At 33.3% G+C, this 13,428-nt stretch overlaps 2 protein-coding genes across 8 annotated transcripts in view; one reads left to right on the top strand and one right to left on the bottom strand.

Moving 5' to 3' along the window:
* Positions 1 to 13,428, bottom strand: part of LOC111044266 (adenylate cyclase type 8) — a 510,898-nt gene that overhangs the window by 74,580 nt on the left and 422,890 nt on the right. The window lies entirely within an intron of this gene.
* The window catches only part of LOC120353989 (putative protein kinase C delta type homolog), a 28,302-nt gene continuing 25,332 nt past the window's right edge, over positions 10,459 to 13,428 (top strand). Inside the window, exon 1 of the mRNA XM_039439668.1 lies at positions 10,459 to 10,717. Coding sequence (XP_039295602.1) covers positions 10,654 to 10,717 — 64 coding nt within the window. The 5' untranslated portion in view covers positions 10,459 to 10,653. The remainder of the gene's footprint in view (positions 10,718 to 13,428) is intronic.

Here is a 13,428-nt window from a genome sequence, read left to right as displayed (position 1 = left end):
GTATGAACCAGTTCTTTTCTTTATTAACCTATATTATAGATATCCCTCAGTACCAGAAAAATTCATTGAAGTTTTTGAGTATTCAATTACAGAAAAGCTTGTTTTTGCTATGATATAACCTGCTTGTAACTTCATTTTATAATGGACTAGCACCAGTATTCACATATTATTGATGTACATAATAAACTCGAGGATATCTTAACCCTTAAATCATTACAATAACAAGCTACCAGTCTTGGTTATTACACCATTATCAATCTTGAGCTTTCAACAATTAAAATTTAACCTATTTTTTCGGATATGTTATTCATTATCAAAATTTGGCAATGGAATAGTTTAGGGCTATGCCTGTTTTTTCTTTCCCGATCATATTCATGCGAATTGTTATCATATCCACAAATGAATAAATAAAATCTCTGCTATAACATCAAATATGATTAAACATAACCTATTTTCCGGTGACATTTATTCATTATGAAACTTTGGCAAAAATAGTTTTGGGCCCAGCCTGTTTTTTCTTTCCCGATCATATTTATATGATTTGTTATCATATCCACAGATGAATAGATGAATGAAATCTCTGGTAAATTAAACTATGGTCTAGAGCAACAGAATTTATGGAGTAATTAAATGTCTAGCAAGTGATATAAATGGTTAATGAATGAATTGAAATGGAGAGAAACTGGAAGGAGGTATGAAGGATTCAATCACAAGCATAACTGAGCAGAACGGTAATAAAAATTAACTTTAAAATCAAACTTAAATGTACAGCAGCAGAATTTGTAGCAGGCCTAGTGAGCATCTGAGCAAGCTATATTATTGGTAGATGACAAATGCCCAAATAAGGAGAACGTCTGCTATTGGTCTAGACAATCCAATCCCACAATTCGCAGCTCATCCAAACGTCACAGCAATGGTGGTTTGTACACCAAGCATAGTAGTGTAAATTCTTGTCATTTTTATGACAATTTTTCAGATTAAAAGCAAGCCAATAACGAAAAAACAAATGAAGAAATAGGAGAATAATCTAGAACACAAACTACTTCTACAATAAATTGAAAGTGATATTTTCGAGCTCAAAATTTAAGTGATTTTATTCTATATTTTGTGAATATTTGAAGTTTGGTTTTTGTTTTAACGGAAGTTTCATTATCAATTTATCTGAATTTTAAATTCTTTGTTTTATTCTGATTCATAGTTTCAGATTGAAGATTTGGTGTTGAAATTGAAGTGAACATAACCTACATAATATTTGGACGATTTGTGACAAAATCAGGAAATTGAAGAAGTTTTGGGCAATAGCCTGTTTTTTCTTTACCGACTATTGTATTGTTCGCTCTATCTAATAAATAAATAAATAAATGAAATATTCATGGGGAATGATCATCTCTAATTAATTTTTGATGCAATTTCAATCATGATAAGGTCATGAGAGACAGCTAATCATAAAAAAAAATTTAAGGGGAATTTTTGGAAGTTGAAAGACTTCATTCTCATAACAAGCATCTTCCCAAACAATTAAGTGGTGTACTTAGAAACGATTTCATTGCCAATTAATATCTCTACAATTACGATAACAAAGCTGAAAAACAGTTATGAAAAATCGTCAACTATTAGAGACGTCATATTATTATAATTTGAACCAAGCTCATTAGAATAGTTAAGAAATTTCGGTTATTTTCTGCCACAGATTTGTTGCTTATTTGTGTTTGGCAACTCTGAGCCGAGTTTGGACTCAGATCAAGAGAATAGTTGACAGAAATAGACAAGGAACTGCGTTTTACTGCATTACTTTCAGGTTTTTAATCGCTTCTTGTACTCAATTATAGCAGGAACGATCCTGGTTTCAGTACTGCACTTTTGCTGTAAGTTGGAAGGAACCAGGAATTTGATTACAATAATAAAACACGAAATTACTGAGTAAAGAACTTTCAACTCCGAAAGCTCTATGAGCAAATTTTATAATTACATTCTAATAGGCTAGCTAGACCACTACCTCCGTAAACAAAGCCGCAGTGCATTCGTGTGACGTCAGCACAGGTAGGGCTTCTACGCCAATAAAAACACTAGCTGATATAGATCAGCTGAAATCGACGAATTTTTATTGGTGTATGAGCCCTACCTGTACTGACGTCACACGAAAGCACTACGGCTTTGTTTACGGAGGTAGTGGCTAGACACAAATCGATTTTTGTTCGTAAGGTATTTTGTCGTCCTCATAAATTCTATTAGATTAAACAGATGATGTTTGTCAAGTTCCGTTCAATCTTATAGAATCCATAAGGACGGCAAACATTGTACGAACAAAAATAGACGTGTGTGTGTGCAAGGCTTAATTGTGTAGGAAAGTAATGACTACTATCATAGCCACCTCTAATACAAGGCCGCGGCCTACGATATTGCAACATCGCAGTGTAGGCCTAGAATCTAATAAGTGATTGGCGAAAAAGATCAGCTGGTATTTTTTTATATATTTTTCACCAATCATGTATTAGATTCTAGGCCTACACTGCGATGTTGCATTATCGTAGGCCGCGGCCTTGTATTAGAGGTGGCTATGCTACTATAGATGTGGAACCAACCATTTTGCAGATGTTTGCAAATTATTTCATCATTTTTTGTAGAATATAAAAGAGTATATTAAAAGAATATATTTCAGTTTATCAGAGATTGACAATGGTGTAATAACCGAAACCGGTCTTTCTTAGTATCAATAAATCTGTGTTTTTTTACAATAATTCCTCAGTCTTTTTCATTCAATATGAATAATTACCACAATATCAGCTTCTCAACTACACAAAAAGTGGAAAAAATATATATGAAAGATGGGGAATATTGATAGAAATCTAGGATATCATTTATCAAGAGTGGTCAGTTTTACCTGTTCAAATTTAGACGATTCATGTAGATACATCACATTACAATATTATTGTCAATTCAAATTGAATTCTATTTGAGAATTCATGGAAAAATTGTGATAACAAATGGAGGAATATTGAGAAAGTATCTGTTTTCATCAAGCCTCGCATCATCTACGTTCAATCCTGAGGCTTATTCATGTATCATCCTCAACAATTTTAGAGGTATCCAAGATATGAGCCTTTTAGAAAGAAAAATAAAAATCCTAGTACCCTTTTTGAAATATTTATAATATCATATTTATATATATATATATAATATATATATATATAATATATATATATATATTTAAAATAATATAATATCACAACAAATATTTTTTTTCAATTCAATTTATTTCCATCAAAAAATACATCAATAAAACAATTACATCTCAATTCAATAACAAATATTTTCAGGAAATAAATATTCCCCCACATAGACTATTGGTCCGTGTGTGGGGGAAGAATTCCTATCTATAATAACTGTAAAATAAAAAAATTAAATCAAGTGATCACTTGGAAATGGCATCAATGTCCGAAACATGTTGTGATTAAATATTTCAAAAAGGGTACTAGGATTTTTATTTCTCTTTCTATTTCTATAAAAGTAGCCCTATACAGAAAAGAGATGAATATGAGCTTTTTGTATGTTATGATTTAAGTTGAGAAGGATTATTCAGAGTTGAGAAAAACTGAACAAAAATTGAAAAATATCATCTTGGATAGAAGAATCGTAAGCACTCTGTATTATATCATAAATGAAAAAAACATGACAATGTGAATAAGAATATTGAAGAATATCAGTAAGGATAAGAATTTATAAGGAGAAGGAGAAGAATATCCACAGTATAAGAATATCCCATAATAGAGGTTATCTTTTTTTCCAAACTTGAAGCCGATTATTTGTTAACTCGAGCCGATTACTATCGAATACTGACTATTATTACTGTTTTGGCCGGGTGTGAAAGTGTAAAGGTGCATACAGATATACGCGCCACGAACATGAGCAATTATTCACTTTTAATCAGCTGATTATATCTGTATTTTTACAGAAACGGTAAGATACAGATATAAAAAGCTTGGCATCAGCTGATTCAAAGCTCATGTTCGCGGCGCGTAAATCTGTACGCACCTCTACAAGCAGAATATCCATGCAATAATGGAACAAAAAACATGCAAGAAGAGAAATTTAAGGAAGCACAAGAACAATAGGAGAGCAATATAAAATATATAGTCATCTGATTAAAAGTGAATTGCTCATGTTTGCGGCGCATATATCTGTACGCACCTTTAGAACGGCACAGTATGAGAGAACGGCTCAGTAAACTAACTCCGTAAACAAAGCCATAGTGCATTCGTGTGACGTCAGCACAGGTAGGGCTCCTACACCAATAAAACACTAGCTGATATAGATCAGCTGAAATCAACGAATTGTTATTGGTGTAGGAGCCCTACCTGTGCTGACGTCACCAGAATTCACTACGGCTTTGTTTACGGAGGTAGTGCTCAGTACCAGCGTCACATAGCTCCAAAAAAATAACTATAGTGAGGTCCACGTTATAATGGCAGTGGATAAAGATAGAAGAATAGCGATGCCGATTCTCTGCATTGATTAATTATATTTCTACACTGTCAAAAACATAATTGGCATCGTTGTGGACCTAGAAAAGGATAGTACCACCGGCTTTGTCGAATGGTAGACAAGGATAGCAAAACCAAAGTTGATCAAATACTGTCATTATAACGTGGACCTCACTATAGAAGGTATATCCGCTTGAGTTAACAGTGAAATTTGGAACATACACGCCCTTCAACATGAGATACCTTCCTTTGCTATCATTTCTCTAAGAAACTCTATGATTATTATAAATATCAGTAAGATATCATCATTTTTATAACCTTGAAAAGCACCTAGACATGCCTGGCCTTAAATACGAATCACATCACTCATCTCCCTCTCATTGATCTTTGGGTCTAGTGTGCAGAATACTCTACAACAAAAATCCACCTATAAATAACCTCATAACACTCAAGCTGCCAAAAGAAAGTTTATTTATTTATCCATGCCCTGAGAGGGGATATATAGTGAGGTGCACGTTATAATGGCAGTGTTCGTTTAGCAATGGTATTGCTATCCTTGTCTATCATTCAACAAAGCTGATAGCGCTGTCTCTTTCTCGCTCTGCTCTGTTGCCAGATCTTCTTTTAAAAATGTAGAATAGTTAATTGATTAACAAAATATTTAATCTTGATTATGAAATTCTTTTCTTGAAGCGATAATCGGTTGAAGTTTTATTGCTATGAATGAATATGGGGATTATTTCCTAAATCGGTCACAAACTTTTCGATCCAAAATAAAAAGAAGCAATGTTGAGAAAAATTATTGATAAATATAATCTCTTGCTCAATAAAACATAATTGATCATTTTGAACGAGAATCAACAGTTAATATTACATCAATAAACCTGTATCAGCTACCGTCTATGGAAGGGATTGACAAGACAGAGAATCGGCAACGTTGTTCTCCTATCGTTCTCCACTGCCATTATAACGTGGACTTCACCATAGCTCAGGTAGCCAACTGTCAAACTGCCCTATGGCACTTTCACCCAGTGTTTACTTGAACAATAAAAATGATTGGAGGACATTTTTGGACATGTGCAAAAAAATCTATTCTGCTAATCGATGAATATAGGAGAGGTAGTGCTACATGCCAATCAGTTGAGATCGGAGCTTGTTCGTGGCGGTACATATTATAGATTGAAAAGTTTTAGAACGTTTTAGATTAATCTGAGAAGTGTTAGTTGAGTGCTGATGCTGTATTATATAACAATAAAATATTATTATATCGAGTATAATATTGATAAGAACAATATGAAAATTTGTAGTACCCTTTTTTATTTAAAATATCACAACGCCTAGTTTCGACAATAACTCCGAGTATAATTATTGTTATGATCAGACTTTGAACGCGGTTACATTATTGATCAACATCTTTCAAAATTTTATAGTTTTTTCAAAGTTTGGAATTTTCTAATCAATTGTGATTGATTTAATTTAATTTAGAAGTATTTTTTTTAGTTTAAAAACGGTAAATTGAGTGTGTAATTGAAGAATGTTGAAGTGACACATAACCTAGGTACATTTGGACTCTTGTATAAATTAGAATTGGAACCGTTTTGGGCTTATAAGCCTGTGGTACTTTTCTGTAAGTTGTGTAATTCTGAATGATTGAATAAATGAATAAATAAAAGTTTTAGATGGATCGGAGAAGTTATATTTCAATGATAGAAAGTTTGATACTAAGATATGATGTCAAGTATATCAGTGCCGTGATTAAAGTTTAAATGTGATTACGTTATTGCTTGACAAATTCTAGAAGTTTTAAATTGATGTATTAATTTGATTCGATTGGAATATTGAGAGTGTACATAGTGAATCAACTATTACAATACTACTGTAGTTTCATCGATGTGTGAGTGGGTTTAGAGTGAGACAGCCTTTGAAAATCTGAAAAATAATATCAGAGTTCAATAAAAAAAGTATAGAATTATAACTATAAAAGTAGGTAATAAAAGTATAAGTATAAAATCAGAGTATTCACTCTCCAATTGAAACCAGTACTATATAATTCTTGGAGATCATATATAAAAAATCATCATTGAATATGAGGGTTCTTCGAATCACTTTTCAACAAAGCTGAACAACTTTAAAACAAAGTTGGCTCTGTGCAAAAATTGTTATCAGATCTACAAATCTAAACTAACTCTTTCAAGTTGTAAACAGTTTCAAGTTAATGTTTCAAGCAGTGATGATTTCGAGGAAATAATATGAAATATTCTAAAGCTGATTTCACTTTTCGAGCAGTTCTTGGTATCATACATTATCTGATTTGGAGATAGAGTGGACTGATTCTTTGAACATTATTATATTTGAAACTATCTCATAATTTATTTATTTATTTATTACAGAACAACTATTACAGACTACAGGCATTAAGCCCAAAACAGTCTTCACTACCATAATGGACTGATTCCTCGAAAATTATGAACTGATGCTCGTGAATATCTTAAAACATTCAAATTTCAATTAAAAGCTACAATCTTGTTCCTCTCGAAATAGTAAAGGAGTAAAACTTTATGGAAATTCACAAGTCTTGTTCACTTTGGGTCGGTCTACGTAGTTAACATGAAAAGTGTACTGTACTTTTGAGCATCATCTTATCTACAATAGAAATAAATATTTGTTAATAAATACATTTTTACTACAATGATTCGAATCCACTCTTAAAGCATATAGAAGAGATAATAGAGCATAACAGTGGAAACAGTAGTTTAGTACTCGTAGAATCGAATAGCAAAATCAAAGCATAATAGTAGACAGTGATTCAACATTAGAAATAATTATTATGCTCCTGTTCTGCTTCATAGCTTTTGTGACGTAGTTACAATTCCTTAAATGATGTGGAATCATTGGAAAATAAGTGTTGACTAGCATATCAAGTTAGTTTTGGGAGAGCAATCTGTATTATTTACTGTGTTGTATACCTCAGAAACGTATGGAATCTTCACAGTCAACTTTGAATTCAACTACTGGTTCAAATCCTCAGTTATCATCTCAATCAACTGGTCAACTGAATCTCAAGTTAACTGATGATTCAAAACCCCAGTCAAACCAAGTTTTAGAAGCTCAGTCGACTTCCAATACAGAACTATCGGTAAAACCACAGTCAACCCAAGTTTTAGCAACTCAATCAATTCCCAAGACGGAAAATCCGGTAAAACCTCAGTTATTAAACCAAGATCTAGTACCTCAATCAAAATTTCAGACAACGGCAAAACCTGAGTCAAACCAAGTTTTAGCAACTCAGTCAACTTCTAAAACAGAACAATCGTTAAAACTCCAGTCAAACCAAGATTCAGCAACTCAATCAACTTCTTCGACAGGACAATCGGCAAAACCTCAGTCAAACCAAGTTTTAGCAACTCAATCAACTTCTACGACAGGACAACCGGTAAAACCTCAGTCAACCCAAGTTTTAGCAACTCAATCAACTTCTAAAGTTACCGATCAACCAGTACCCAAACCAATTCTCAAGAAAACTTCGAAATTAACTCCAAAAATAACTGATGAATCTATTCCTGAGACAATTCAAAAACCTATCAACGAATTGGACCTAGGAGCAATCACAAAATCAACTCCCAAGAAACTTGTGAAGAAAAACGTTAAACCCAAGTTGAAAACGACAGTAGTTGAAGCTGTTGGAGAGAATAGCTCTGAAGATTGTGGTGGAGATATTGAGGAAACTAAACCAAAACTGTTGAAATCAACAGTTAAAGTAGTAGCTGATGATACTCTTGGAGCTTCTAGTGGAAATATTGTGGGTTCTGGACAAAAACCGATTATAAAATCAGATGATAGTAACGAAGAAACATCTCCTAAGAAAAAACTGAGACCAAAGAAAGCCAATGTAACACTGAAGGCAGCTCCAAAACCAGCAGTTGAAACAGCTACCAAAGCCACTCCAAAAGCTGCCGTTAATACAGCCATCAAATCCGCTGATGAAACTTGTTCTAAGATAAATTTAAACTCAAGTAACATCAAGTCGATTCTTAAAAGAACTGAGAAAGCAATTGCAGATTCAGTTGAAGCTAATAAACAAACGAAACCAAAAATCAAGTTGATTCCTAAGAAAGCGGGAAAATCAGTTGAAAAATCAACTGGGACGTCAAATGGAAAGTCAGTAGTTGAATCAACTGGAAAGTCAGTAGTTGAATCAACTGGAAAGTCTGTAGTTGATTCAACTGGAAAGTCAGTAGTTGAATCAACTGATAAGACAGTTATCGAGACAAGTGTACCTAACCTCAAAAAGGATGCTACATCTAAGTCTCCAGCAGAAGTTGTGAAGGAACCGAATAGTTTGAGTAAGAAAAAGTTGGGAGTAAGTGATGAGGAAAAGAAAGAGAAAGTAGAAGAGGAAAAGGAAGAGGAAGAGGAAGAGGAAGAGGAAGAGGATGAGGACGATGATGATGATGATGAAGAAGACAGTGAGGAGGAGGAAGAGAGTGATAGTGAAGAAGAAGAAGATAGTGAGGAGGAAGACTCTGATGATGATATATTTGTAGTTGAATTAGTGCCGGGTTCAATTCTCATACGTTATAAAACAGTGAAAACCAAAGGGAAGGCCAAATCGAGATTGAAAGCAAGTAGGTTACTGTTTATAATTTATTTCTTGCATCTGTAATATATTTGGGAATGAGGTATGCTTCTGAATATGAATTAATATTCCAAACTTACAAACTCAAATGGTATAGTTTCCACAATACGAATCTAATATAGTCCCCCTTCTAATGTGCAAGTCAATACTTCCCACATTGAGTGAAAATACTAATTTGTTATCGGATGGGCACGTTAAACTGTCGGTCCCGGCTGAAGTAAGACAGTCGTAAGGCCCATTGACGGCTTAAGTTATATATTCAGGCGGTGGGACCTTCCCGCAAGGGACTCCCCACCAAAACAAAAGCCATACGAATTTACTTTTTTACTAATTTGAATAATGTTACAATATTGCAAAAATCAATAATTTTGTACAGGATACCAGTTTCAATGAGAGATTAGAATTAATTAATTCAGATTGGACTTTGTCACCTATAAATTTGGAAGAAAAATAGCACGAGGACTGCCTTACCATTTTATCTACCAATGTTTTTACATTAGTGTCATTGTAAATAAATAAATATAATAAGCGATTGATCCTACTTTGGTCTTCCGAATGAGAAATAGGAGTTGATAGCTTCATAAATTACACAGAATATTTATAGCCTACTTTTCAATGTAAAATGTTGAATATAAATATTTACTAATACTGTAAATACTGAAATCAAATATCAACTACTCTAGAATCGTTCTCATAATCTCGCGTAAGGCTACTGGACAGTCCTTAAATTCGCGTATCATAATAGGAATAGGCTTCGATTCAAATAGGCTTCGATTGAGGAATAGAACTCTAGATTGACATATCACGGTTTAGCTATTTCTCTCTCTTATGATGCTGTTAATAACATATTCGATTAAAGTTACAATAATTATTGTACCGTATTCTATTTACATGTTCTATTTCAAAGTCTATTATACTGTATACATTATCTTATACTGTAGTATGTTTTCCATCTTACACTATAATTCATGTTCTATTTCAAAGTCTATTATACTGTAGTATGTTTTCCATCTTACACTATAATTCATGTTCTATTTCAAAGTCTATTATACTGTATACATTATCTTATACTGTAGTATGTTTTCCATCTTACACTATAATTCAACAATAGCACTAACTTAGGCTCAACTCACAATTACGCGACTCAGGTCGAGAAGAGACTCGACTCTAGTTGAGAGCATGTGTTTTCAAATAGCAACATCGCGGAGAATAGAATCGACTGGTCTGAGTGTCACCACTTGCAAACACATGCTCTCGAACAGAGTCGAGTCTCTTCTCGACCTGAGTCACGTGAGTGTGGGTTGAGTCTCAATAATTGCACTGTACAAATAATAATTTGCACTTTCCAAATAATTACACTTATAATCTACACTTTCCAAATCCAGGAATATAGCAACGATATTGTTTTATTTGATTTATTATGGAATCATATTTTTTGGATTCTCTTGTAACATAATAAACTATGACAAAACCTTGTTGCTTTGGATTTGTGACACAGATTGTGACGTCAATTGTCACCGAAAATGCGAGAAACTGATGCCAAATCTATGTGGTGTCAACCAGAAATTGTTGGGTGAGGCACTAACTTCCGTCAAAAGAGGTAAAAAACTGAATTTTTCGCAAATTGAATAATTTTCAAATCGCTTTATAACATTTTTTCACTAATAAAAAATGAACCCGAATCATGATCAACTCTGGTAGATTTATCAATTATCTCTTTGAAAACTAAGATAAAATCTGTCAAGATGAAAGATGAATTGAATTAAATCTAACGTTAAAAGAGGTAAACTGGGTTCTCTTCAAATTCACTCTCAATTATTATGTTTAAAAACTTTCTCTACTGATATATTATATTCCATGCTTATGGCATATAGGAAAATACCATAATATACCGACAAGTGTAGTTGTTTATCGTCAATATTTCTAGAGTTTTAAATTTATTGTGATACATTCTGTGATTCATTTAGAGTATAACATCAACCTTCAAAATTCAAAATTTTAAATCATCATTTCTGGACCGAAAATTAAGTGACGACGAAGCAGTGTGTGACTATATAACCTTATCTTTTGGACAACATTAACATTTTTTAAAAATTTTGGAGAGAAATAGTACAGGCTCAGCCTAGTTTTTCCTCCAATGTCATAATTGTATTATGATTATAGTATTTTTTACAATAAATAAATGAAATGAAAATGAAATTAAAACCTCTCCTGATAGTTCATAGAAACTAAATAATTCAAGGTTGATATCAAATCATCTGTCATGAGTTTTGAGGTCAAATCTATACAGGCAAGACAAGTTAACATAATACATGGAATAATATCATTATTCTCTTATCAAGTACAGGCATAGAGGGAATATAACATAATGTAAATAGATATACCATGGTATGGGTCATTCGTTTTCCAAATTTCAAGCCAATACTCCGATAACAAAAGCTTACTGTCGACTACTGTCTACTGTCTAGTTATTATAGTATCAGAGACTACCATATAGCTCCACATAGGTTGAATGTAGTTCTGCCTATTCGATGTATAACAATCCCAATAACCAACTAAGAGTTTCTTTGATTTTTCTAATGTTTGCTTTGATTTTTCTAATGTTTGCTTTGTTGTTTTTGTGTGTTTTGTAGAATCTAACAAGGATTAGTTTTAAGTGGAGTTTAATGAAACTGGAATTTGTTCCTTGTAAACAAAGTGGTGTCAAAAATTGAAGTTCTGTTGTAAAGCATTGGAATGGAGCCGATTGTTTTGAGGTAAAAATTTGTTTCATTTGACATATATTTCAAAAGATATTTTTTATTTTCTGGTTTTGTATTTTTTAATTTCTGAATAGTAGCGCTCATCGAATTTCCATCTAGCTGTTCACCCTGTTGTCAATATTTGCAGTAGCAGAAGTCTTCGGGGTGTGAATTACTGCATTTAATTTGGATTTTCGTTTAATAATAATAATTTTGTATTTCTCTATATTCTGTACGTTACAGGCAATGATCAAGCAATCTTTTATGTGATTAACACTATTGTAGACAGAAATTTCTTTATATTCAGGTGGAATTGATAAAGTGTTGTAAGCTTCATTTTATTTGATGAGACTTATCTTAATATCTTAAAAATAAATAGTACTGTACGACTTTCACTCCAAATATACTCGAACGTTCGTATCATTTCCAAAGATATGCTGTCATCAGATGACAGCAGTTTCAGAATATGAAGCTTCATTTTATCCAATGAGGTTTATCTAAAGGTGCGTACAGATATACGCGCCGCGAACATGAGCAATTCACTTTTAATCAGCTGATTATATCTGTATTTTTACAGAAACGGTAAGATACAGAAATAAAAAGCTTGGCATCAGTTGATTAAACGTGAATTGCTCATGTTCGCGGCGCGTAAATCTGTACGCACCTTTACAAATGAATAGTACTGTACCATTTTCACTCCAAATATACTGAAACGTTAATATTATTTTCAAAGATATGCTGTCATCAGATGACATCAATATCTGAATTCGAATTTCAACAGCAGAATCTGAATTTACAAAACCGTTGGTGTCAGTGTAATATTCCCGCATCTGAACATCTCAAACAGCTGTCTTCACATTTGAACTGCAGTTCAAATTAAACTGTAGTTTAAACTGATCTCTGCCAACACAGGAACAGTTATGATAATAAGTAAGGGGATGGAGAAGAGAGGGAGAAGAAGGAATAGAAGAAGAAGAGCAACCACAACAACAACAAGAGGAAGAAGAAGAAAAAAAGGAGAAGAAGAAGAGAGAGGAGAGGAGAGGAGAGTGTTCAAAGATGAAGAAAAAGGTAGAAGATCGCGGGGAAAGAGAGTAAAGTAAGAAGAAGGAGAAGGAGGAGGAGGAGAAGAAGAAGAAGAAGAAGAAGAAGAAGAAGAAGAAGAAGAAGAAGAAGAAGAAGAAGATGAGAGAGGAGAGTAGGGTGTTCCATGATGAAGAGAAAGGTAAAAGAACGCGGGGATGGAGAGTAAATTAAGAAGAAGGAGGAGGTGGCGGTGAAGAAGAAGAAGAGAAAAAATAAAAAGAAGAAGAAGAAGAAGAAGAAGAAGAAGAAGAAGAAGAAGAAGAAGAAGAAGAAGAAGAACAACAACAACAACAACCAGAAGAAGAGAAAGAAGAAGAAAAAAAAGAAGAAGAGACTGGAAAGGAGAGGAGGGTGTTCCAAGATGAAGAAAAAGGTAGAAGATCGCGGGGAGAGAGAGTAAAGTAAGAAGAAGGAAAATGAGGAGGAGAAGAAGAAGATGAGAGAGAAGAGGAGGGTGTTCCATGATGAAGAAAAAGGTAAAAGA

The sequence above is a fragment of the Nilaparvata lugens genome, chromosome 13 (assembly GCF_014356525.2).
Source record: "Nilaparvata lugens isolate BPH chromosome 13, ASM1435652v1, whole genome shotgun sequence".
Classification (NCBI taxonomy): domain Eukaryota; kingdom Metazoa; phylum Arthropoda; class Insecta; order Hemiptera; family Delphacidae; genus Nilaparvata; species Nilaparvata lugens.
The sequence above is the reverse complement of the archived record's forward strand: the minus strand, read 5'-3'. Positions and strand labels throughout refer to the sequence as shown.